Below are 26,330 nucleotides of genomic sequence, written 5' to 3' on the forward strand. Positions count from 1 at the left end.
ACCTTCATCAGCTTCATGCTCAGGAGGCTAGATAGACAATTATTCTTTTGATTGGTTATGGTGGGATGTTGAGAGCTGACGTGAAATGAAATGAAATACTGATTCATTTCTATTTAGTCTTGTGCAGCTTTGTTCAGAGCATTAAGGCCCAGCAAAGATTACTGAGGTCATAGAGTCCCTGATGAAACCTGTGTGCTTATAGAAACTGAAACCAGATGAACCAGAATAGAAGGACATTAAAATGATGTGTCAGCTACACAAAGGCAAAGCTATTCAGTTGTTGTCAGTTGAGTTATTTAAATGGAGGATGGAGTCAGACTTTAAGCTGCTGGACTCAGTCACTATATCCTGTTCTCCTCATAGAACCTGGATACACAGACTCACCTGTGACACAGTGACACACAGTGTGGGCTACACACACATTAGAAAGTGGATCAGTCACACTTGTGCAATCATTTGTTGTGCTGGGAAACCATGAACACTTTGAATCACCATTAATGGCATTGTTACAGCAACATTCAATCATGAGTTCAAAAGTAGTGTATTGTGTACTTATTTTAATAGTACTGCAGTATGAGAAGTGCAACATTCAGTGTGCAGAAACAGATCAGGTGCTTTCTAACAGCAGTGTTCCCTTTAACACAGCAGCAGTTCAAATATTTCTGTCAGTCTGAGCTGAAACATGAATCTAATCAAATATCAAATCAAAGTTCTTTGCCTCTGCCAGGACGTTAACATTTGATCTAGTTTTTTACAAAGTTCCCCTCAGCGTCCAGAGCCACCAACATACCTTTGATCAACAGCAAGTGAACATTTATAAATGTGTGTTTTCAGAACAGGAAGCAGCAGAACTATTGTTCTGTTATCAGGTAGCAGCACAAATGCTCATCAGCTCATTTACTGTGCAGGGACTTTGAGTGTGTGAAGTGTGTGTTTGTGCTGGATTTCCTTTGGAGAATCTCAGTCAGAAACAAGACAAAGAAAAACTCTTTCAATAGTCCAGGTTGAGTTGACAACATGAACTGCATTTATCTTCCTCTGACTTGACATGTTCTTCCTCCTCTGCACCGAGCCAGCTGCTAAGACACACAAGCTCATTGACATTTTCTGATGATAAAGAAACTCTCTTCTTCTGTACAATATGAGCAGCAACAGAGAACAAGCTTTCACAGGTACAGATGTTGCAGCTGTGGCCAAGTACATGTGCTGCATGTTTGGAGCAGCACTCTAATGCACAGGCCTCTGTACTGATGGTGGGCTCTGCTCTGTATCCACCACACTGTTCTCCGCTGAGTCTTCCTCCTGTTCACAATCACACTCTGATGAAGCACCAATAGGGCCAACTTTTTCTCTGGTGGCTCGGATGTTGTTGCTTCCACAGGTTTCCCTGCAACAACCCTCTGTTCCTTCAGTAAGTTCAGTAAGATCTGGGTAAGCACTTGAGCTCCTTGAATCTGGCTCCAGTGCAGCAGCAGTTTTCACATATACAATGTTTGCATTTTGTTTGCGTGTCTCCAGGTCTGTTCTTAATGTAGACTTGAATTTGACCACGTAGGCGGGGTCATCATCTGAGCTCTCCATCACCCAAGAGAGATGACAAAACAGAGGCAGAATCACAGAGCATGAAACCAACTTTTCTCCCCCCAGAGGTTCAGTCGCAGACCTGCAACAGAAACAAGAATCAAAGATTCAAATGAGAATGCAGAGCATTTATTTACTTATATACACAAAATGTTGTAACCCAAATTTAAGTATGGCTTGGACAAAATGTACCAAAATGAAAAGAAGACTATTAATCTTAGCAGTTATACTCGGTTTAAAGTGAATAAGCATAGGTTCAGGAGTGAAAGAGTTAACTGTTCTGAAGGAAACATGGGTTGCTCTTCGCCAAGGAGCTGCTGCAGCATGCTGAAGACCCCGCCCCCCATCTCTGTCTGAGAGAGCACAGTCTAAGGAGCTCAGAAAGAAAAGCGTCTGGACTTCTTTAACCCTTTAAAACCTACCATAGAACCAAGTTCGCCAGAGCTTATATTATATGTTTACATGCTGTAGTGCCATTTCTGGGAGCATTTTCAAATTGCTATACAGTAATACAACCATTATAGCCTACATATTTTAATAATATGTATGCATGAAATGTATAGTAATTACATAAATTGCAAAAAAGTGCAATAAACTACAAAAAAATTGAAAATCATTTTTGTTTTTTTAACATATATTTCTAGTTAGAGAAATTTAAGAGGTTTATCCCTCAAAACTGTAAATACAAAAAAGTTGCACAAAATAGTTTCCCACCACAGGAAATTTATTTTGAGTGTCTTCATAGTTTTATTTCTGAAATACACCAATTTTTATATACTGCAGGAAAAACAAAAATAAATATTATAGTGCAAATTTGCAAAAAAAAACAGCTTATGCATCAAAATAAACTATTTCCAGCAGTGCAGTTTGACTTCTAAGCATCCCAGAAACGACATAGAAAGTCATAAATAAGATGTAAGTACAACTCCTCCGGCTTCATATGCAAAAAAAAAAATTTCAGTTCTAGGATCAAATGGTGAAGAGTCCAAGATTGAAACCCAGTGGGAGTTTCCCCCCAAAGAGGGACAAAGGACCCCCTGATGATCCTCTACCTAATCACATGAGCCAAGCTGTGAAGACGGGTGTTAAGGAGAATTGTTAAATGTTGTCAGTTTTATGCTTACCATCTCTACATTGTTTCAAGCAGTAGGATCAAAGACATTCCTTTGTCTCTGACCACCTCTCCAGCTACTCTGGTGCTGGGGGAGGTTTCATTATGTATTGTAAGCTTCCTGCTTTTATGATCCTTTTGGTGAGCAGGAGGTCACACAAACACCCCCCCCCCCCCCCCCCTCCTCCAAGCACACACAAACACACACGTGCACATGCATGCACATTGTTGAGATACAGAAATTATTTTTTTGCTACAATATAACCTGCATTATTAACAGTGCATTAATAATATCCCTTATAGCATTGATATTGCATTGAAGATGTTTATGAAACTTACTGTTATTAACCTTTTACTTACAGGTGCAGCCATAGTCAGTTTATACACATTGCATGATTGTGCTCATTAACAGAGTTGATGCTCAGTCTCAGTTTATTGAAGGTTTTAAGCTTTGCTGAGCGCTATGTCTCAGTTGATATATTGTGGGTGACTTAGAGCATAGAAGGCCGCAGACACGCTTACAAACACATATAATCTAGAAACCTGTCAGGCCATAGGCCTGAAATTCGTTTAGCTTCTAACTGCAGTTTAGTCTACTTGGTAACAGATGACAGGAGAGTAGTTAAGAAAGGTATCAGCCCTCGGAGACCATGTAGGCTTGAAGTCTATTGCCATGTATGGAAGGTGTTATGAAAAAAGGAACTTACTTGTCTGTTTTTAGCCATTTAAAGATGTATTATTTATTGTAATCAATGTATTAATCTGTAATTGACGCACGAAGGGGCGTAAAACCCTGTTGCTATAAAAGAATCCTCAAGTTTATTCTTAGCGGGAGACGTTGTGCTGGTGTGATGTTGTGTAGTTCTCCTGCGTGTGCTCAATAAATCATTGTCTGACTGCACTCTTCTGGGCCTCTTTTGGTGTGTTCTGTTGCTCAACATTTTCAAATTCGGGACAGTTTGGTGCGTTGGCCAGGAAATGTTGATGCAGTAAAGGTGTTTTAGGAGGTGTTCAGGGAGGATCCTGAGGCCAGCAGGTGCTCAGACAACTGACGGACACTGTCAGTGGTTTCGGTTGACTGGACGGGCGCCCTGACAGAACAAAAGAGGTAAGGCACAGCCTGTTAAAATCAAAATGTGCCCAATTGGAATATAATTTCAAAAGAAGATCCAGTCAGTCGATTGCTGGTTAATGTCTGTTTTGAGTCCTGAGTTGAGGGAAAGCAAAACTGTGACGTGATAATTGAAAGTGAAACTGTGAAGTAATGCTCACGGTGTTTTACAAAAGACAGTACTGAGACATGAGATATTAAGAATAAGAGAATATAAGAGTATTGGTCCGTTTATGGTGTAATAAGTGTCAAGGTCACGGAGTGGAGACTCCAAACCTAACGGAGACGTTCGTTAGGTGCCCAAGAAGCGGGCGTACTCCAGATTAAGCATCTGCTGAGAGTTGTGGCCTGAGTTAATCAGCTAATGATGAGAGGATCATTTTGGGAAACACTTATTTGCCAGTAAAAATAGTAATTTCAGACGTAGAATTCAGGAAAAGACATAACATCTGCAGAAAATCCAGGTTTACTGTGTTGAAGTAACTCTGATAATATTACTGCAGGTGGTGAGAGACGATTGAAACATTACCTGTGTATCTGTGGAGACCCACCGCGGTCTATCAAAAGCAGTGTTTCTGTTGATATTTTTTCTCCAAGGTCCCGCAGAAGACGTACAGCTGTGTTGATATCCGGATCCGCCGTGATCCACAAGTTACAATTGGAAACCGTGACGCCCTTTAGTGACGCACTTTAAAATGATTTAAGAGCTGCTGGCTGCAGGGTTATGCGTGCACGAGGCTCTGATGTTTCTTTTCTCTTTCTCTCTTTCCTGGTTAATAAGATACACAGTTAAAACTTTGGTGCGGTCTGCTTCCCCTTTTTCAATTTTAACATAATAGTTACGTTGATTAAACTAGAAACTCAGTAATAAATGATGGTGTGAGCTCTCCTCCCGAGTACAGAGAATTTATTGAATGATTTAAGTGCTTTTTCCTTGACTTTGAAGAAATCTGCGTACTGAATGGGCGAGGCTCACTTCCCCTTTTTTGCATTTGATCAGAGGACACTCACTGGTTTGACTTTAAGGATCGAGCTAGCACCTGCAGTGGGTGGGGTGCAAGTGGATGTTTTTGTTTGCTGTGAGACAGCGGACACAGAGTATGAATTTTATAGAACAGTGAATCTACAGTGGGGCAAAAAAGTATTTAGTCAGCCACCGATTGTGCAAGTTCCCCCACTTAAAATGATGACAGAGGTCAGTAATTTGCACCAGAGGTACACTTCAACTGTGAGAGACAGAATGTGAAAAAAAAATCCATGAATTCACATGGTAGGATTTGTAAAGAATTTATTCGTAAATCAGGGTGGAAAATAAGTATTTGGTCAATAACAAAAATACAACTCAATACTACTAAAGGTAACATAACCTTTGTTGGCAATAACAGAGGTCAAACGTTTACTATAGGTCTTTACCAGGTTTGCACACACAGTAGCTGGTATTTTGGCCCATTCCTCCATGCAGATCTTCTCAAGAGCAGTGATGTTTTGGGGCTGTCGCCGAGCAACACGGACTTTCAACTCCCGCCACAGATTTTCTATGGGGTTGAGGTCTGGAGACTGGCTAGGCCACTCCAGGACTTTCAAATGCTTCTTACGGAGCCACTCCTTTGTTGCCAGGGCGGTGTGTTTTGGATCATTGTCATGTTGGAAGACCCAGCCTCGTTTCATCTTCAAAGTTCTCACTGATGGAAGGAGGTTTTGGCTCAAAATCTCACGATACTTGGCCCCATTCATTCTGTCCTTAACACGGATCAGTCGTCCTGTCCCCTTGGCAGAAAAACAGCCCCATAGCATGATGTTTCCACCCCCATGCTTCACAGTAGGTATGGTGTTCTTGGGATGCAACTCAGTATTCTTCTTCCTCCAAACACGACGAGTTGAGTTTATACCAAAAAGTTCTACTTTGGTTTCATCTGACCACATGACATTCTCCCAATCCTCTGCTGTATCATCCATGTGCTCTCTGGCAAACTTCAGACGGGCCTGGACATGCACTGGCTTCAGCAGCGGAACACGTCTGGCACTGCGGGATTTGATTCCCTGCCGTTGTAGTGTGTTACTGATGGTGACCTTTGTTACTTTGGTCCCAGCTCTCTGCAGGTCATTCACCAGGTCCCCCCGTGTGGTTCTGGGATCTTTGCTCACCATTCTCATGATCATTTTGACCCCACGGGATGAGATCTTGCGTGGAGCCCCAGATCGAGGGAGATTATCAGTGGTCTTGTATGTCTTCCATTTTCTGATGATTGCTCCCACAGTTGATTTTTTCACACCAAGCTGCTTGCCTATTGTAGATTCACTCTTCCCAGTCTGGTGCAGGTCTACAATTCTTTTCCTGGCATCCTTCGAAAGCTCTTTGGTCTTGGCCATGGCGGAGTTTGGAGTCTGACTGGTTGAGGCTGTGGACAGGTGTCTTTTATACAGATGATGAGGTCAAACAGGTGCCATTCATACAGGTAACGAGTGGGGGACAGAAAAGCTTCTTACAGAAGACGTTACAGGTCTGTGAGAGCCAGGGATTTTCCTTGTTTGAGGTGACCAAATACTTATTTTCCACCCTGATTTACGAATAAATTCTTTACAAATCCTACCATGTGAATTCATGGATTTTTTTTTCACATTCTGTCTCTCACAGTTGAAGTGTACCTCTGGTGCAAATTACTGACCTCTGTCATCATTTTAAGTGGGGGAACTTGCACAATCGGTGGCTGACTAAATACTTTTTTGCCCCACTGTAACTAACATTGAACTGTGGTTCAATGGAGTCCCACAGCTTTAGAAATGGCCTTACAAGCTTTTCTAGACTGAGAGATCTTAATTACTTTGTTCCTCATGTGTTCCTGAATTCCCTTGCATTGCTGCATGATGTCTGAGAAATGTTTCTTAGATGAATATATAAGATAAAAACTTTTCCAAAATAATTGCCTACCCCTTTGGTCCAAATGGCATGCTCCACAGCTGACTGCAGCGGCACATGACTTGAACACCTATGCACATCTGTGTACCTGGTGCACACAGAAGTCCATCTCCACACTGGGAGGGTGGTTGAGGTGTCGTATTACTATAAGTACCTCCAGTTCAATTTACACACATCACATATTTTCACACATTATTTGTATGATATGATTTTTAAATAGGAACATGAAGCTCAGGTTCAGGTACTAACATGACACAGGTCTACATAAAAATACAACGACCACCGCAGCTTTGAAGAGGCCTTTTGTCGGTTACCATAGTGACAAATTTGGCTAACACAACATGCATTTTTCTGACGTGACATATTGTAATTACAGACTCCTGCTTACTGACACAAAAAGAAGCTGCTTTTCATGAAAAATGAAATGGAAAAAAAAAGTCTTCGACGCACAGCTGAAGGTGTGGCTACCAAATATCAACGTAATGTTGCTGTGCAACTGCCAAGCCCAAACTTTTCCAGTCTCACCAGACCATCCATCATCCATGAATCATTATCAACACTCTGATCTGTGCACAAAGCAAAAAAACAGGATCAGCAAGTCTGACTGCGCTCAGAGTGAAAGAAGAGAAACAATAAAACTGCCAGCAAACTTAAAGGAGGTTAACTTCTCTTCTTTCACTCTGAGTGCAGTCAAACTTGCCTATCCTGATTTTGGTTGTGTGCACAGATCAGAGTGTTGATGATGATGATTCATGAAGGATCAGTGATGGATGGTGTGGGCTGATTATGATGCAGCCAATAGGAAAAGAAAAACAGGGAGCGTCATTATTTCCTCCTCCTCATCTACCTGAATATAAACCTGTGACCTGCTGAACGCCAAGTGTCCAACAAGCCTTTTCTCCAAGCGACCTCGAGCCTCGGGCGACTCTCCAAAGTGAGTAAGATGACAGATTTTCATCATTTTTCATCTAAAACGTTCACATCATTTTTGATCTATGAAACAGATCCTGCTCAACAATACTGAATCAATGTTTAACATCAGTTTCATTGTCTTTTTAAGCTGAGAAACCTTAAAGGTTAATGCGCTTAATGTTTGACTTCATTTTCCTCCCATGAAAAAAAAGAAAACAGCGCAGTACACTCATTTTTGTGTACACACCATAAAAAATACAGTTACGAGCTGTGGATGAAGCTGACAGAAACATGGATGAAACTTCAGCTGAAGGTGGCGTGCTGCATCCAGCAGCTCTGCTCATCATTACCATGAAACAATCTCCCGAGAGCTGCAACATCTTCCCAACTGCAGAAACAGCAGTACCATGATCTTCATCTGCAGCCTGGCTCTGTCACTCTCAGTTAACCCTTTCATGAATGAATTATGACAACCTCAAACAGTATTTTCATTCATCTTTAGGCATGAAAAGATAAATAACAGGGTTAAATCTCCAAAAGTTGATTCTGTTCATCTGGACGTAGCGTTTTGTGGGAGAAACGTTTCGTCACTCATCTTCAGTCTCAGCTGACTGCAGGTTTCCCCAATCTTATAAACAGTACATTTGCATAATGACTGAAACCAGCCCACTGAAGGAACAATGGGCTGGGAGGTCAGTTTCTTAATCTTAATTATGCAAATTCTCATGACCATTGATCAACAACCACTGACCAAAACCCACTGATCAAAGACCACTGATCAATGGCCATGAGTACCATTCACAGAGAGTTAGGGAATAGCTGCAATCACAACAATGTAAGATGGCAAAAGATGTACCCTTAAACACATCCTGGACAGGGAAGAACGCTGGTTTGAGTCAAGGAGGCCATTTACGTGAAAAGGGAAAGACCATCTCTGAATGGAGGAGGGGCCTAAGGGTACATCTGTCACCATCTTACAATGCTGTGATTGCAGCCATTCCCCAACTCTCTGTGAATGGTACTCATGGCCATTGATCAGTGGTCTTTGATCAGTGGGTTTTGGTCAGTGGTTGTTGATCAACTCACTTGGATGAGTGACGAAACGTTTCTCCCACAAAACACTACGTCCAGATTAACAGATTCAACTTTTGGAGATTTACTTTCCCGGATGATTGAGTATGCATCAACAGGGTTAAAAAACACAAATTACAATGAAACACATACATCTATAGTAACATTAAAGCACCAGTGGGTGGCAGGGTATGGAGTGACACATCAGTGTCCAATGTAGTGGTTTATGTGGAAGTGTACCATCAACACTGACACAAATACAAGCAAACAGCCTTTGAATAGCTGTCCACTGTAGTGACCACTATGCATGAAAGGGTTAAAGATACTGAAGAACAAAAAACTCACCTTTGTGCTCCTTTCAGGCTCCTGCTGATCTCACGCTGACAGACTTCTGACCACCGACATGGGCGCAGAGGCCTCCAAAGTGTCCTCAGAGACCTCCGACATGGGCGCAAAGACTTCCCCCATTGGCCTGAATTTTAAAACGATTTTTGACAGGTTTGTTCAAACTATCTTTGAGATGTTACTCCGGTTCATTCTGTGCTGATTTTTACTTAGAGTGGATTTTTAACCATATTTTTCTTTGTTGTTTAGGAGACAGTTTCTTTTTTAGCAAGTGTGAATGAAATTTGGATGTCTCTTTAGCACCACATGAAAGTGTAGGCCACTGTATAAATATGAATATCTATTTTTGAATATAATTAATATGATTTAATTTAGTTTTAGGTCAGATTTGTGATGTCAGTGTAAACTTTGTTTGTTGATGACATCTTACAGCTGAAATCACCCTGAATGTAACCTCCCTCCTTTCCTTCACAGCTTGGATTCAGCAATGCGCCAGGATGGGCCAGAATGTCAACAAGATGCAATAGGTGGGATTGTCTTTAATCCACCTGAAGGTGTTCGTGATCTCAAGAAAGTGAAGGTGGCATTGCTCAATGCTCATTCAATCAATAATAAATTAGAAAATATCAGAGATCTCATTACGGGAAACAACCTGGATGTGTTTCTCATAACAGAGACATGGTTAAAATTTGTAACTGGCAATGATGACATTCGTCAAGCTTTGCCTGAAACCTTTCAATACCACCATGAGCCAAGGCAGGGTCAAAGGGGCGGGGGGGTCGCTATCACATTCAAAAACAGTTTTATAAAAAATGACAGAGTTCCACTCCACGATTCAAATAATCGATATTCAACCTTTGAATATGTAGCTGCAACGCTTCAAGATCCTGAATGGGAAGACCCTGTTCTGTTCATCAATGTTTATCGCCCAAGTAGAATCAGGTGGGATTTGATTAATAAAAATTCCACAAAATTCCAAAAATTCCTTAACGAGTTTCAGGAGCTCTTGAATAAGGCTCACATCCACCAAAAAATCATTGTGACCGGAGATTTTAATGTCTGGTATGATGATGACAAAGTTAAAAAGACCAGGGATTTTAAATCTTTTTTGATTACTAATAACCTTGTTCAGCTTGTAGCTTCAAAAACACACAACAAAGGTCACATTCTGGATCTGGTCATCACCAGAAATGTGAATATCGATTTTCTGTCTGTGGAGAATGAGGAAATGTCAGATCACTACACTGTATATTTCAACATACTGGGCTAAAAGAAGCAAACTAAAAGTCCAGAAAACTAAAAAAAATATATGTCTCTTTAAGTGCCACCCTTAAGACTGACATTAAAGTGCAGTAGTATAGACTATATTTAACACCATATACAGTTTACACAAGACAATTTAATTTTTTATATGAATGTTATTTATTTTAACTGTCATAAACAGGATGTGAGGAGTGATAATAATAACAACTGTACTGCACATTAAAACATTAAAACATTCACAGCAGGTGGGATATCCAATCTTTAAGTGATGACCTGATGAATTCTGCTTCCAGGTCCAAACTACTCTGTGTTTATTAAAGCTGTTGTGTTTTTAACATGTATCTTGTTCTATTTAATCTCAACAAGCCCCTAAAAACACAGATCACTGTCGGCCTCTCTTGGTTTTTATTACCACTGTTCATTTTAAAGCTCAGTTTTTAAAACCTTACAATGCAACTACAGCCCAGCCCCTGCAGCAGTATATTAATGACTAACATCGTATTGTGGATGGATTTTCTCAGTTGTTCTCCTGGCTGAAGTTTGGTTCGTTTACAGCATCCTGCCATGTGATTGCATTTATCCCTTACCATTGGGAACCCTCACGTTCACTTTTATCAAGTGGAGAAAAGTTAGCGTTCATCCTCCAGCTTCATTGTGGTTATGTTATGTTAACATAACTGTGTAACTAGCCACAGGGTAGGGTTAGGGTACTGATTGTGTTCTGAATTCAGCAGAACACAATCATTCAGGTTCAGCAGTATTTCTCTTCATCATATGAATTCCAGTCTAATGTGAATTCACTGTTTGAGTACAGTTCTGGTCTTAAACTCCAGAGAATACCACTTGACTCAACAATCCTTTTGTCTGATTATTGGCAAAAAGTTTACAGTAGTTTTCTTCTGTGAGATACTGCTGAGGCTGAAATTGAGCCCAGAGAAACAACAACAAAGTTTAGTTCTTCTGGATGTTTCCATGGAAAATTGTTTTATCACTCATCCAAGTGACTTCTCCAGTGTCATGGATGACTCATAAGTGTATCTCCCACTGAAAACCATTGTGTCTAGTTAAATTCCATCGACTTTTTTAAGGAGAGTTGTTACATGCTGTGTTCATGAGCACAATGGGTTTTAACTTGCACAACACAAAGCTGCCAGATCAAAACACTTAATTGATCAGAATTAAGTCAAAATGTAATATCCTCATATGATTACACGTTGGAGTCAAATTGTTAAATGATGTCATTGTGTTACTTAAATTTGGAAGTCTTAGTTCAAGCAGCATGGTCAAAGACATTCCATAGTCTCTGACTACCTCTCCAGCCTGTTAAATGGTGGGGGAGGCTGTAGTGTTTTATTGTAGTGACATCTTTGTGAGGGTTCTGTTTTCTTGCTTAGTAAGCTTCCTGCCTTTATGACCCTTCATGGGCAGGAGGTCACACAAACGCACCCCCAAACACAAACACAGACTCACTTGCATACACACACACACACACATACACACATGTGCTTACATACACACATAGTGCCTTATCTTGAAATATGGTATCTAACCAGATTCTTACTCTGGATGGCATTACCTTGGCCTCCAGTAACACTGTGAGGAACCTTGGAGTCATTTTTGACCAGGATATGTCCTTCAACGCACATATTAAACAAATATGTAAGACTGCGTTCTTCCATTTGCGCAACATCTCTAAAATTAGAAATATCCTGTCTCAGAGTGATGCTGAAAAACTAGTTCATGCATTTATTACTTCCAGGCTGGACTACTGCAATTCATTATTATCAGGATGTCCAAAAAACTCACTGAAAAGCCTTCAGTTAATCCAAAATGCTGCAGCAAGAGTACTGACAGGGACTAGAAAGAGAGAGCATATTTCTCCTGTTTTGGCTTCCCTTCATTGGCTTCCTGTTAAATCCAGAATTGAATTCAAAATCCTGCTCCTCATATACAAGGTCTTAAATAATCAGGCCCCATCTTATCTTAATGACCTTGTAGTACCATATTACCCTATTAGAGCACTTCGCTCCCACTCTGCAGGCCTACTTGTTGTTCCTAGAGTATTTAAAAGTAGAATGGGAGGGAGAGCCTTCAGTTTTCAGGCCCCTCTTCTGTGGAACCAGCTTCCAGTTTGGATTCGGGAGACAGACACTATCTCTACTTTTAAGATTAGGCTTAAAACTTTCCTTTTTGCTAAAGCATATAGTTAGGGCTGGACCAGGTGACCCTGAATCCTCCCTTAGTTATGCTGCAATAGATGTAGGCTGCCGGGGGATTCCCATGATGCATTGAGTTTTTCCTTTCCAGTCACCTTTCTCACTCACTATGTGTTAATAGACCTCTCTGTATTGAATCATATCTGTTATTAATCTCTGTCTCTCTTCCACAGCATGTCTTTTATCCTGTCTTCCTTCTCACACCCCAACCGGTCGCAGCAGATGGCCGCCCCTCCCTGAGCCTGGTTCTGCCGGAGGTTTCTTCCTGTTAAAAGGGAGTTTTTCCTTCCCACTGTCGCCAAAGTGCTTGCTCATAGGGGGTCATATGATTGTTGGGCTTTTCTCTGTATCTATGAAGCGCCTTGAGGCGACATTTGTTGTGATTTGGCGCTATATAAATAAAATTGAATTGAATTGAATTGAATCTTTTGTGACCATGGGGGGGGGGGGGGGGGGGGGGGGTTTACAATGGGAGGTGCTTGTTTGTACTGTAACTGTTTTCAATAAAAGGCGGCAAGCGGAGGCCAGAGTCGAGGTTGTCTGTGGTTGGATTCAGAGTGCTTTCCTGAGACACCGAGCAGGCCTCCCTTGCTAGCAAGTAAAGACTGGTTGAAGCTGTTTGTCTTGCTTCCTTGTCTTTAAGGAGAATAAGTTTCTAAACCAACAGGACCTGTGGAAGCGCAGACCCAACACACATCACATACGACCGCGCATTGTTCTAAAAATGCAAACTTTCTTATTAGAAGTTTCCACAGCTGCCAGAGAGGGACAGATTTCTGTCCTTTAATTTTGACATCATCTCAAATTTAATCAGACCACATTTACATTACAAGCCCACTACAACCAATTATCGACATTTTAAATTACATTATACATCTTCACTGATTTGAAGCACCACTATTTTAACATGATTCATTTTTTCCACCTTAACAGTTCATTCCTCAAATCAATCAAGATGTTTGACCTTCAAAAAAAAATGTACCAACAAATAATTTTGCATTAAAATATTTATTTTTCAACTTTTAAAAGTGAAATCAAAGAACTGTATTTAACAGTGAAACCAGAGTGGAAGCTGCTCATATATAGTCCAAGCCAAGCTAAAAGTAAGTTGAGTAGACCTGCATCATCAAAGTGTTGGCTCTATGAACACGGTGCAAGATCGCTATCTGCAGGACAAAACTAGTTTTTCATCGTACTGCTGCTCTGCCCTATCTGGCTTAGATGTTTAGGTTCAAGGTTCTTTGCTGTCCCTGCATCCACCTGTGTTACTCTTCTCTACATGCAAGCCCCGTGTTTCCACTGATCACCAGAGATGGGCAGTAACATGTTACTTGTAACGTGTTACTTGTAACGCGTTACTGTAATCCGATAACTTTTTTTAAGTAACGAGTAAAGTAAGGGATTACTATTGCAAAAACGGTAATTAGATTACCGTTACATTCCCGTAGGAACGCTGCGTTACTGCGTTACTAAAACCGTGATTTTTTTGCGAGAATGTCTCATGACAGTGACGTAAGCGAGTGCGACGTTCGTGACAACAGCTGTGTGCAGATCAACAATGGATCATATATCGAGTGCAGAGAGAGTATGAGCGTGCAGCGTTTAAAGCGTGAAAGTACTGACCTTACTTTGAGTTTGATTCCATAAAAAGTGACAAAAACATTAGTGTCCGTTGTGCGTGGGAAGAAAACTTCTTTTTACAGCAAAAAAACCCTAAACTTCCGAGCAAGCACCGAGTAGCTACGACGTAATGGGAAACTCACAGAGAAACTCGCGGATTCTTCCACTGACCGCTGCGGCACACCTGCACCAGGGTAAACCTCCGCCTACCCCACTCCTGCTTTACAGGTGAAAATAGAGCAACAGGACCGCTAGTCTTTGATTTCATTTATTGTGCAGAAAATAGGTTTAAAGGTAAAACGAATTTCTTCCAGTCAGAGAATGTTGCATATAATTAAATTTTTGCTTGATGCATAAAGTTAAAAGATTAAAACTAATAAAACAAGTTTTAAAAAGAGACTTTTCCATTTGATTACATTTTGTATGATGGATTATGCAGAAAAAGTAGAATTGGGCTGAAAGATCTATCGCTTTATCACCTATTCAGGTTGTAAATCGTGTTTTTAAAAAGTAACTAAGTAATAAGTAATTACTTTTGAAAATAAGTAATCATTAAATTAACGGAATTACTTTTGGGGGGAAGTAATCAGTAATTAGTTACTGATTACTTTTTTCAAGTAACTTGACCAACACTGCTGATCACTGACCTGTAACAAACATTTATATCTTTTTCTCCCTGTCAATATTCAAGATTTAACATCATGAGGAAATTTACACTAACAAAAGCACTACACCATCTGTTTATATCTGCATGTTATGCCTGCATGTTATTGATATGAACCTGGGTCAACACACCTGAATCGTGTCTAAACTAGAGATTGCACGATACCACTTTTTAATGTCCAATACCGATTCCGATATCATAAATTTGGATATCGGCCGCTAACGATATTAATCCGATAGTGTATTTTGTAATCAATAAAACTGTTTTTTATAAATATCTTTGTCATGGTTCTCAAGATCTGTAGAGGTCGTGGTGTGTGTTTTTTGTCTTCGCCTCTCCCACCAGGGCGGAACTGACCTTGATTACCCGCCTCTGAACCCGCCATGAACACACACCTGTGGCTCATTCATGCTGATCCTGGCAGACTACTTAAGATGGCAAGAGAGGCTGCTTCCTCGCTAGATCGTCACACTACCTAGCGTATATGTAGCCTAGCCTTTGGAAGTATTCCTTGTGATCACCTAGAGTATCCTCCTAACGTTGTTTTTCTCTGTGTACAGGCCTTCTAGATTCCCTGCCCGTCTTCCCTGCCATCTGGATTTCTGTGGATGTGTGTGAGTGAGTGTGAGCATTTTGGAGTGGACATTCAGAGTGAGTTGTGGATTAAGTTGAAAAGGAGCGTGTGTACCCCGCCTTGGACCTTCTTCTCGGACCCCCTTGCACCCCCTGGAGCCCCGTGTTATCTGTCTCACTGTATATATGTAGATTTTCTCACTTTGTGCCACATTGTAAATAAACCCTCACCTTCTCTCTAAACTTCAGAGTCCTGCGAGTGAGTCCTCTGCCTGGTAATCTGTGACAATCTTGCTGCATTTTGCATAAGTTCACACTCAAGTTTTAAAAAAACAGAACACTAAAGCTATTCTTTTATACCTGTATGCAAAAAAATACACTCCACCCAAAACATTTTATAGTTCAGCAGCACTGATCAATCTAATAAATTTAAACCTACACCATCCTCCCTATTCTGGTATTTTAAAGAGCACTTAAGAAACCTGTAATGGAGCCCAGGGGTTCCATTACCTTGTTGGCATCGTTAGTGATTGATTGATGGATTGGGAATTTAAAATAGTATAATAAAGAAAAACACATTAGTTCTTATGAATTCTTTATTAGGTTTATTTGACATACGATTAAATTGACAGCTTGTAAAGGTGAAGAGTGTTAAGGTTCAAAATTAAGGAGGGATACAGGAGAAAAATCCAAAATAACAACACTGGTCCGGCCGGGTGGAGTCAAACGATGATTTTTAATGAACACGCGTGGGAGATGATCACTGTACGCAGACAGCATCAGATCTCGCCCCAACAAAGACACAACAATGGTTTTATAGCATCAGGGTATGTTTACTGATGCCCCCTCTACGTCAAACAGATACCAGACACGGAGAAGTTTCAAAACCACAAATGTTCTGTTGACAACTTTTGACACAGTTTAAAAAGAACATTGTCTCTGTCTCCACGGCAGGCGCTTCCTGTTCCTCTTCTGACTTTCACTTATCCCCTGGAACATCTGGCGTACCTCACATATGCAGGCCCAAAATGCAGAAACAGCAAAATATGTCTGAACTCTTACCTACAAACGAGTCTATCTACTGTGTGTGTGTGTCTGTGTCTTAACCCTTTATGCACTCTGCCTCACCTCGCCGACTAGCTCCTGACCTCTCACCAGACAGAGAGACAGAAGCCACTCTCATATGTGTAATAACCGAACTGAAACTATGTATATGTAATCTACTAAATACATGTTTTAATCAAGAACATCTACTAAAAACTTAATAAAAAGATATAAATAAATAAAAGATAATAATGAATAACCTGGTTATTCAAGTAGCATCATCCAAACAGCTCCTCAAAATAACTTGCACTTAGACTCTGCTTTTGGTTTCACTTTCTGCAAAGCATGCAGTTTCCTGTCTATTATGGCACAGAGTGTACTCAGAGTTAGGCCTTTCTTTATGCAATGTAATCTGGATATAAACATTTAAGATTATAAAAAGCATTCAAAAGCATTTAAGATTATAGATTCAACTCAACAGTTTAAAGTGGTTCTCACTGGACTTGTAATAAAGGCTAATATGATACCAGTATGTTTGAACATCTGAATGCAATATCAATATTAATTATTAATGCAATGGTAATGATGATTATAAAAAATAGCAGCAAAATATCTCTCTAATCTCCAGAAGAGACAGGGGGACTGGCCATCCTACCTGTGACAGAGAAGAGCCAAAGTTAGAGCTGCTTACAGTTAATCATTGGTCAATAACCTAAATCTATGTGAAATGAGAACTTATAAAGGTACTCATCTGTCCGGGTTGCTTCTTGCAGGATGTGGAGCAAAAGAGCGAAAGCCACTCAATCACCTGCTTAAGAGCTCCTGGAGCAGACCAGTGTGCCAGGTTAGGGAGTATGGTTAAAGAGGGTTTTAATTTATATAGTAATGGGTGTAGCTTATGTTATTTGTTTGGTTATAGTACATGTTGGAAATATGTATATGTTTGTGATGTGCTTTAATGTTATTGTATGTTTGTTTGTGTGGAGGGTTATGTTTTCATTTTGATTAGTTAACCCCATACTTGGACTATTCCGGATACTCACCTGAAAAGGTAGAGTATAAAAGGAAGCCATTTTGTTTAGTTGTAGTGAATGGTTTTGTGCTGTTAACATGCGCCTTCTGTAATAAAGTGCCAATCCATGGATGTATCCATGGATGTGCTGCCTCTAATGAATGAGGTAAATATAAAGTGGAAAAAAAATGTAATGAAGTGGCAGAGGGTGGTGAAGGTGCTACAGCTGATCCAGTGGCTAAAGCAGAAGCTAAACCTGGCGATAGACTGGATGAACTGACAGATCTGGTGAAATCATTGATGCAGTCTCAAGCAACAAGAGACCAGAGAATGGACAGAGAATCAGCCCGACAAGAACAAAGATGGAAAAGTATGCAACACCAGTTTCAGCAAATTCAAACTCAAGTGAAAGAAATGACAGAACAGCAGCAGGAACAAAGAGACAACCAAAACGAGGCGGGAGGTGAACCTGATGAGGGGCCTAGTCTGACTGGTCAGCAGATGTGGTCTCTGCCAAGACAGGAACCATTTCACCAGAGAGATCCCAAGTTGTTGCCACTCACTCCAGATGATGATATCGAGCATTTTCTCACTACTTTTGAGAGAATGGCTCAAGTCTGCTGTTGGCCTAGAGAAGAATGGGCTGTTCGACTCGTACCTCTGCTCACAGGTAAAGCACGTAGTGCTTATGTGCATATGGACTTTGCTGATTTGGAAGTCTATGATGAAGTAAAAGATGCCATTCTTGCTAAATATGAAATAACTGCTGACACATACAGAAGGTTTCGAGCTCTGGATATTCACCCAGGTGAAACTCCAAGAGAACTTTATGTGTGATTAAAAGATATGTTTTACAAATGGGCGAAACCTGAAAAATCGACAGTGAAAGACATGTATTTTTTTTTTGTCTTTTTTTTTTTCTTTTTGTGTGTCCCATCAGAATTGTTGTCTTAAGGCCAAGAAAGATGCCAAGCAGATTTATTTTATTGTATTTTTTTTTTTGTCTTTTTTTTTTCTTTTTGTGTGTCCCATCAGAATTGTTGTCTTAAGGCCAAGAAAGATGCCAAGCAGATTTATTTTACCAAGTGGATCATCATGGCCTTGCCATATTGGTCCATTTGATTGACCTTTATTATAATTATGTATTTATTTTATTTTCGATTGCTACAAACGGGACAGACATTACTGGGGGATAGGACGGGGAGAAAGAATGAAAGAAAGAGAGGGAGAGAAAGAAAAACAGAGGGGAGAAGAGACGGTGAGAAAGGGGGGAAGAAAGAAAGAAAAACAAACAAAACACCTGGATCACCTGTATGGAGAAAAAAAAACAGAAGAAGAGAAAGCAAACAAAAAAGGAGCAACATAATAAAAACAGCACCATCACAATAAACTAGCTAACAGTAGATAACAGTAGATACTACATATTAAACGATATTGTGCAGCACGCAAGAAAGACAGTGCACAATGTGCTTTGAGGCAGCAGCCAAGAAAGGTGTAGTCCGCGTCTGTGAACACCCGTGTGTACACCTGTGAACACCCGTGTGGATCAGCATGCTTGTATTCCAAAGGTTTCTCCATGTAACGATCTGCTAGGGAGTGTGGGGAGCCATAGCCCGTCCCCCAGGGTATGAAGCAGGTATGGAGGAGACCCAGGCCCCAGATATCCAGAGGCCCCAGAGTACGAGGACCCGAGGAGGACCACCAAAAGGGGGGGAACCGTGCCACCCTCCTGGGAAGAGCTGAGTAGAGCCCCAAATGAGAGGTCACCCAGCAGCTACGGAGCAGAGGCCAGAGGGGGTTGCAGTGGCGTGCCCGCGGGCTCTGCCGGCAGCCAGCTGTGCCAGAGAGGACCGAGCTTCAGGCCCAGAGGCCAGAGGCCTGAGGGCATCCTATCCCCCGCAAGGGGCCCAGCCGGGCCACTGGCGCCAGGCCCCGCCAATCAGCCACCAGGAGTGAGCATGTGAGCATACATGAGCGCCCAGCCCCAGTCGACAAGAACCACCAAAACACCAACGTCTGAGGGCATCAGCCACCGGCAGGTAGTGTGGTGAGGGGAGATAGGCCTCCGTACTTTGGAGGGCCTGAGATGTTCCCAGAGAGGCTGAGTCTAAGACCCAACCTGACATATAGACACAGACGAACAGGCGCACGCGGACACAAACGTGCATTCCCACCCCCATATACACAACCAAATCCTCAGCACTCACCCAACGTGTAGACAGACACAAATAGACACTGCACAGACAGTCACACTCCCCAAACATACTCTATATCCCAGGTCCAGGTACCCCCGACCCCAGAGGGGCAAGCCACACCTAGACCCAGGAGATGTAACCCTTCTCTCTAGAGTGGAGGCAAGCGGACTACCTCCTTATCTGCAGTAGCAGGGAGGCCCCGCATCCCAGACCCCAATCTGACGGCCAGCACCTCCTCCCAGCCCTCAGCCCTGACGGCTAACAGAACCGGGGTGAGTGAAGACCCCAAACCTCCCTACGCCCGCTCATATGTAGTGTTGCTGTGTGCTGTTCTAAAGTGCATTTAAAACACAGGAGAGCATGGTACTTGCTTCCTCTCAGAGAGCAGCACGGCTCCTCCCGAAAACCCTTAGTGTCTATATGCATTTAAAATTGAGGGTAGGGCACCAGCGCCAGAGGTGGGTTGGAATACACTGACCATCCTCTGGATGCTGTAAAACGTGCCCACCCCCAAGGCCCTATATGTATGTGTTATGTGAGAGTAATGTGGATGTCTAGGTTGCAGAATAAAATTGAGGCACAGGCGGCCAGAAGGGGACAGAGGGGGAGTGCCTGCCCTGCACCCTGGTGATATACCTGCACCCCAAGCCCTGCGTTTGTGGGTGGGTGTGGTAGAGCGGGAATAGGGAGGCAACTACCCCCCAGGGAAACGTCCCTAGGGACTCCCCAGACGCCCTACGGCTGTCCCTACCCCCATATCAACCACAATAGCGAAGGCAGGACCAAACCATGACCCCCCACCCCCACTAGGTTATGAAGCCGATCAAAGGAGCCCAAAGGGATTGATCAAATGTGATGGCAGAGGCTGTATCAAGACTAATGTGATATATTAGATGGTTTTTATATTGGTTATAATTAAGATTATTTTTATTTTTCCAGTTAATGAGGACCATTTTCTTGGCAATGCATAGGGCCGTAAAAACAACGTGGGCTGTGTTTGTTTCTGCAGTGACCCCATCCAAGTTGCCCAGCAAGCATACTAAAGGGGAGGCTAGAATGTTACATTTCAGACACTTTGATAAGTCTTCACATATCTCGCGCCAAAACTTCTGAACTGGTGGACAGAACCAAAGAGCGTGGATGTAATTGTCCGGTGTATTTGCTGTGCAGTGTGAGCAGTTGTTGGAAGGCGTATAGCCCATCTTGAACATCCTATGACCAGTATAGTGCACTCTGTGTAATATTTTGTATTGTATTAATTGCAAACTGGGATTTCTGATCCATTGAAAGGTTTTTAAGCATATCTGAGAGCAAAGGTTTGGGTCTAAGCTGATCGATAAATCTGCTTCCCATTTTGCAATAGGAAGGGATATTGATTCATCTATTTTAGAAAGTGTTCTGTATATTTTAGACACTAATTTGGGGGGGGGGTTAGACTAAAATATTGTACCACACTTGGTGGTGTTTGTAATTCAGCTTCACTGGGATTAAATTTCTTTTTTACTATGGATTTAATTTGTTGATGTTCCAAAAATAGTTTATTGTTGATCCCATATTGTGTAACTAGTCTGTCAAACGAAATAAAGTCTGTTCCCTCCAATATATGTTCCAAGTATTTAATTCCTTTGCAACTCCAATCTGGAAAGTTTATCATATTATTGTTTTGTAATATGTCAGGGTTGTTCCAGATAGGTGTACGTTTGCATGGGATTAATGAAGACTCTGTCATTTTTAGAAACTCCCACCATGCTGTCAGAGAACAGCTGATATTGATGCTTTTAAAGCATTCATGTCGTTTGATGTTTGAGCTGATAAATGGTAGGTCTGAAATTTCTAGGTTATAACATAGTGCCTGTTCTACATTTATCCAAGGTTCATCTAAGAGGGTGTGTTTAAACCATCTAGAGATGAACTGAAGCCTGTTGGCTTAAAAAATAGTGATTAAAGTTAGGCAGATCTAATCCTCCTTTATCCTTGGTCTTTTGTAGTGTTTTTAAGCTGATTTGTGGGGGTTTATCTTTCCAAAGGAATTTAGAAATATACGAGTCTTGAGATCTGAACCAATCCTGTGATGGCTTATTTGGGATCATTGAGAATAAATAATTTATTTTTGGTAATACCATCATTTTTATAGCAGCGACCCTTCCCATGAGTGATATGGGTAAAGGTTTCCATCTAGCCAGATCACCTTCTACTGTCTTTAAAAGTGGGATGTGGTTTAATTTAGTTAATTCTGAAAGTTTAGGAGAGACATTGATACCTAAATATTTTATATTTCCAGATTGCAGTGGGGAAGGAGAAGAATTATGGAAGGAGCAATTAATCGGAAGAACTGTTGACACTTGAGAAAGAATTTATCAATGCAATTACCCCAGAGAGATTGGTGCCCCTCAGGAGAGAGAAGCTGGAGGATGTCTGGTCATTTGTTCTGACACAAGCTGTTGGGGAGTTATATAATAATTTTAACCAGTTTATGAAAGAGGATCCAAAACCAAATTTGTGTAAAGTTGCAAAAATAAATTTCCAGTTAACTCTGTCAAATGCTTTTTCTGCATCTAAAGAAAATATTATGGTTTCAGTGTTTTTACTGCATGAGTAGTCTATTAAATTAAGTAATCTACGTGTATTTGTTGATGAGTGCCTACCTTTTATGAAACCAGTTTGGTCAGGATGAATTAAAAGGGGGGTTATTTTCTCTAATCTTTTTGAGAGAGCTTTGCAGATTATTTTAAGGTCTACATTAATAAGGGATATTGGATGATAGCTTGAAGGAAATGCAGGGTCTTTGCCTGGTTTTAGTAAGAGACTGATATTTGCAGAGTTCATATTTGGTGGTAGTCTACCATTTTCTTTGATTTTCTGCAACATCCTGTGAAAAACTGGTGCCAGAATCATCCAGAATTCTTTGTAAAAATCTGTTGGAAAACCATCTGGACCTGGAGCCTTATTATTGGGCATACTTATCAGAGCTTCCTGGAGTTCACCTGGCGTCAGTGGCAAATCCAGTGCCATTGCTTGGGTGTCTAATAATTTTGGAAGAGTTATGTTGTCGAGAAATTGATCAATTTCTTTTTAGCTGGGTTTATCCGTGGTGTATATAAAGTTTCATAGAAATCCCTAAAAATTTTGTTTATTTTTTTGAGATTATATATTGTATTCCCAGATAAATCTTTAACAGCACATATAGTTCTTTTTTCTTTATTGATTTTTAACTGGTTAGCAAGAAATTGTCCGGATTTGTTACCGTGTTCATAATTTTGCAAGCGAAGTCTTTGTACTAAGAATTTAGTCTTTTTATTAATAATTTCATTTAATTCTAGTTTAGTCTTGCATATTTTGTTCAATGTTTCCTGATCTTGGTGTGACACATAGTCTTTTTCTAAGAATTTGATGTTTTTTTTCTAATTCCTGAATATTTTTGTTTTCTTCTTTCTTCTTATGTGATGAGAAGGAGATTATTTTACCTCTCATCACGGCTTTCCCTGCTTCCCAGAGGACAGATGCTGATGTTCCAGGAATGTTCCATTAAAGCCTAAATATAGAGTCCATTCTTTTTTAAAGTATTTGATAAACTCTTCATCTTTGAGCAGTGATGTATTAAATCTCCAGTTTTTTCTTGGTGTAGTATTATTCATCTGTATTAGTGTTAAAGATACAGGAGCATGATCGCTGACAGCTATAGGATGAATCTCAGTGTCTGAAATGTTACTCAGCAGTGAGCTGCTGACCAGAAAATAATCCAGACGAGAGTAGGAGTGATGGACATGTGAGAAGAAAGAATATTCCTTACTGTTGGGGTGAAGGGAGCGCCATGCATCGCAAAGACCAAAGTCGCTCATATACTGTTTGATTATATTTGTGGACTGCCAATTACGCTGAGAACACATTAGGAAACTCAGGTGTTTTAAGTTTATTCAAATCTGTGAAAGGCATGTGGGTTTCTTGTAATAAAACAACATCTGCCTGTAATTTTTTAAGTTGGTTAAGTATTTTTAACCTTTTTTCCCTAGAGCCAGCTCCATGCACATTCCATGTGACAAATCTTAGCATGCCCATAGTTGTGTGTTTGTAGCTAGTGATGTACGCTGTGTGTCTCGCTTAGACGGGTGAGGAAAATGGAAACACATAATTTTTTTTGTAAGTAAAGAGAAGAAAATGCGCGGCGAGAAGCTCTATAGGTCTGACTATGTGTGTGCATAACTAAAATGAGCAAATGTGTGTGTGTGTGTGTGTGTCCTATATCTGTGTGCGCTGTGTGGCTGTTGTAAATGTGTTGCCTTTAAACGCATGTGTGTGCGTGATCGTGCAGAGTGAGCATGTAGAAATAGACAGTGTTGTTTGTGGATGGATAGGGAAACAGGTGATCGACGTAGTGATAGAAAAGAGAAGCAAATAAACCAAAGAGCAAGGTGAGCGACAAGAGAGAGAGAGGGAAAAAGAAATAAAAATGGAAACATTCCAATTAAAGCATTGGCGGAGAGTGACGGTGACGTTATACTAAATTAGCAAACTGATATTACATAGTTAAGCGAAAATTAATACAAGAGAGTGTGAGTGAAGAGAATAATGTAGCGGATTCTTATCTGGTGTGCGGTCAATACAGCCATGGAGTGGTGCTGGGGTCGCGGTAGAGCTGTCCATCCACGTAGAGCCGGTCCACGGCAATGACAGCCCGGGAGCCTTTCTGGATAAAACTACGTCGGACTGGGAAGAGGACCCTGCGTCGTTCCAGGATCTCTCTGGGGAACTGGTTGTTCACGCTGAAATCCGTTCTGACTCTTCACCTGCTCCTTCTGCTTGAAGTGGCCGAATTTGGCTACAATAGGACATGGTCTCCCGCTTCATGTCTTCGGAGCCCCGATGCGATGCACTCTTTCAAACCCTATGTTTTTCACCATGTCCTCCGGCAGCTTCAGGTGGATTTTAATGAAGCTTCTCACAGTCGTTTCCGGGTCCTCTCCGGCAGACTCTAATACCAGAAAACACCAGATTATCTCTCATGCTACGGGCTTGTAAATCCATAACGGTCTCTTTTATTTTTTTATTTTCTATGTTTAATTGGGTCACATTTTCGGTTAGAGATTTGACCAAGTCCCGTAGCGTGGCGTTTTCCGCAGCAAGTGTTTCCACCTGCCGCTGGCTGAACTCCAGGGATTCTTTTAGAGATTTTAATTCTCGGTGTAAAATCTCCACCAGGGACAGCCTTGCATCAAAACTGGACAATCGCTTATCGATTGACTCCAGGATGTCGATGATATCTTTGCCGGCAGGCGATGTTGTGCCGGGGGAGTCTGCCGGGCGATATCTTTTAGATGACGGCGTCTCAGCTTTGGCTGGGGAAGACATGGTCTGGGCCTTCTTCATTACTAAATCTTCGAAGCACCGGTCGATGTATTCTTGGAGAGCATCTAAACTCTCCCCGTTGTCCTCCAGGGTGTTAGAGATGATAGGACAGATGTTGTTAGTTATATGACAGTTGGTTAGTTTATTTGGCAATACTGAAGTTTAAAGAAACTTTGTTAAATTCTATGCTACCATTCGCTTTTTTCCCCGCCAAATCTCCGGCGTCTGACGTCATCTACAACATGGGTCGCTTACCTTTCCCCATCACTTCCGTCACTTACCTCCTCCTTCCATCATGGCTCAAGTCTGCCGTTGGCCTAGAGAAGAATGGGCTGTTCGACTCGTACCTCTGCTCACAGGTAAAGCACGTAGTGCTTATGTGCATATGGACATTGCTGATTTGGAAGTCTATGATAAAGTAAAAGATGCCATTCTTGCTAAATATGAAATAACTGCTGACACATACAGAAGGTTTCGAGCCCTGGATATTCATCCCGGTGAAACTCCAAGAGAACTTTATGTGTGATTAAAAGATATGTTTTACAAATGGGCGAAACCTGAAAAATCGACAGTGAAAGACATTTCTGAACTGATGATCTTGGAGCAGTTTCTGAGGATGGTCCACCCAGATCTGGAGGTGTGGATTAGGGAACGTGCCCCCAAATCTGCAGAGGAGGCTTCACAGCTAGCGGAAATCTTCATCTCTGCCAGAACAGGATAGAGAGGAATCACCTTTGGCCGGGACAGCTTTGTGACTGGACAAAGTAAGTCTGATGGGGGTGTAAGGAGTGGTGGTATAGGCCAGAGTAGAAGTTATCCTGCAAGCAGACATTTTGTTTCTGGTAAAAGTAACAACACTAAAAAGTCACATTCAGGTTCAAAATCAGATGTTAGATGTTATCACTGTAACCAGATCGGCCACACTCAGTATACCTGCCCAGCAACAACACAAAGTAGGCCATCCCTTTTGTGCTCAGCCCCCAGGCCCACATTGCCAGGTCTTGATCATGAAGCAGTAAGAACAGCACCTGTACTTGTTAATAGTCAGTGTCAAGAAGCACTCTTAGATACAGGGAGCTTTCAGTCAGTGGTTTTGGCTAGTCTAGTACCAAGAGAGCTATGGAGTGACACAAGGACTAAGATTAGCTGTGTACATGGTGATGAGAAGGATTATCCCATGGCTGAGGTGTGTTTGACTGTAGGTGGCCAGACATTTCTCCTGCCAGTGGCTTTGGCACCCAGACTACCATATGCAGTGATATTGGGCTTAGATATACCTACACTAGATTTGGTGTCTAATGAAGTTCCAGGACATTTGCATACAGTTCATGTAGATCAGGACCACAACTTAC

The 26,330-nt window shown here is 41.4% G+C and overlaps 2 protein-coding genes across 10 annotated transcripts in view; one reads left to right on the top strand and one right to left on the bottom strand.

Moving 5' to 3' along the window:
* LOC118456097 (protein NLRC3-like) overlaps window positions 1-26,330 on the bottom strand; it is a 559,092-nt gene that overhangs the window by 378,802 nt on the left and 153,960 nt on the right. The gene's annotated exons all lie outside the window — the stretch shown is intronic.
* LOC148101071 (uncharacterized) lies at window positions 11,850-12,526 on the top strand. The gene has a single exon (XM_087845691.1). It carries the CDS (start codon window positions 11,850-11,852, stop codon window positions 12,519-12,521), a length of 672 nt encoding a protein of 223 aa, XP_087701817.1. The 3' UTR covers window positions 12,522-12,526.

The sequence above is a fragment of the Neolamprologus brichardi genome, chromosome 9 (assembly GCF_056152115.1).
Source record: "Neolamprologus brichardi isolate AB-2024 chromosome 9, ASM5615211v1, whole genome shotgun sequence".
Taxonomy (NCBI): Eukaryota; Metazoa; Chordata; class Actinopteri; order Cichliformes; family Cichlidae; genus Neolamprologus; species Neolamprologus brichardi.

Excerpts from the sequence above, each read along its gene's own strand:
- LOC148101071 (XM_087845691.1), top strand. The coding sequence starts at position 11,850 with ATGGTATCTAACCAGATTCTTACTCTGGATGGCATTACCTTGGCCTCC.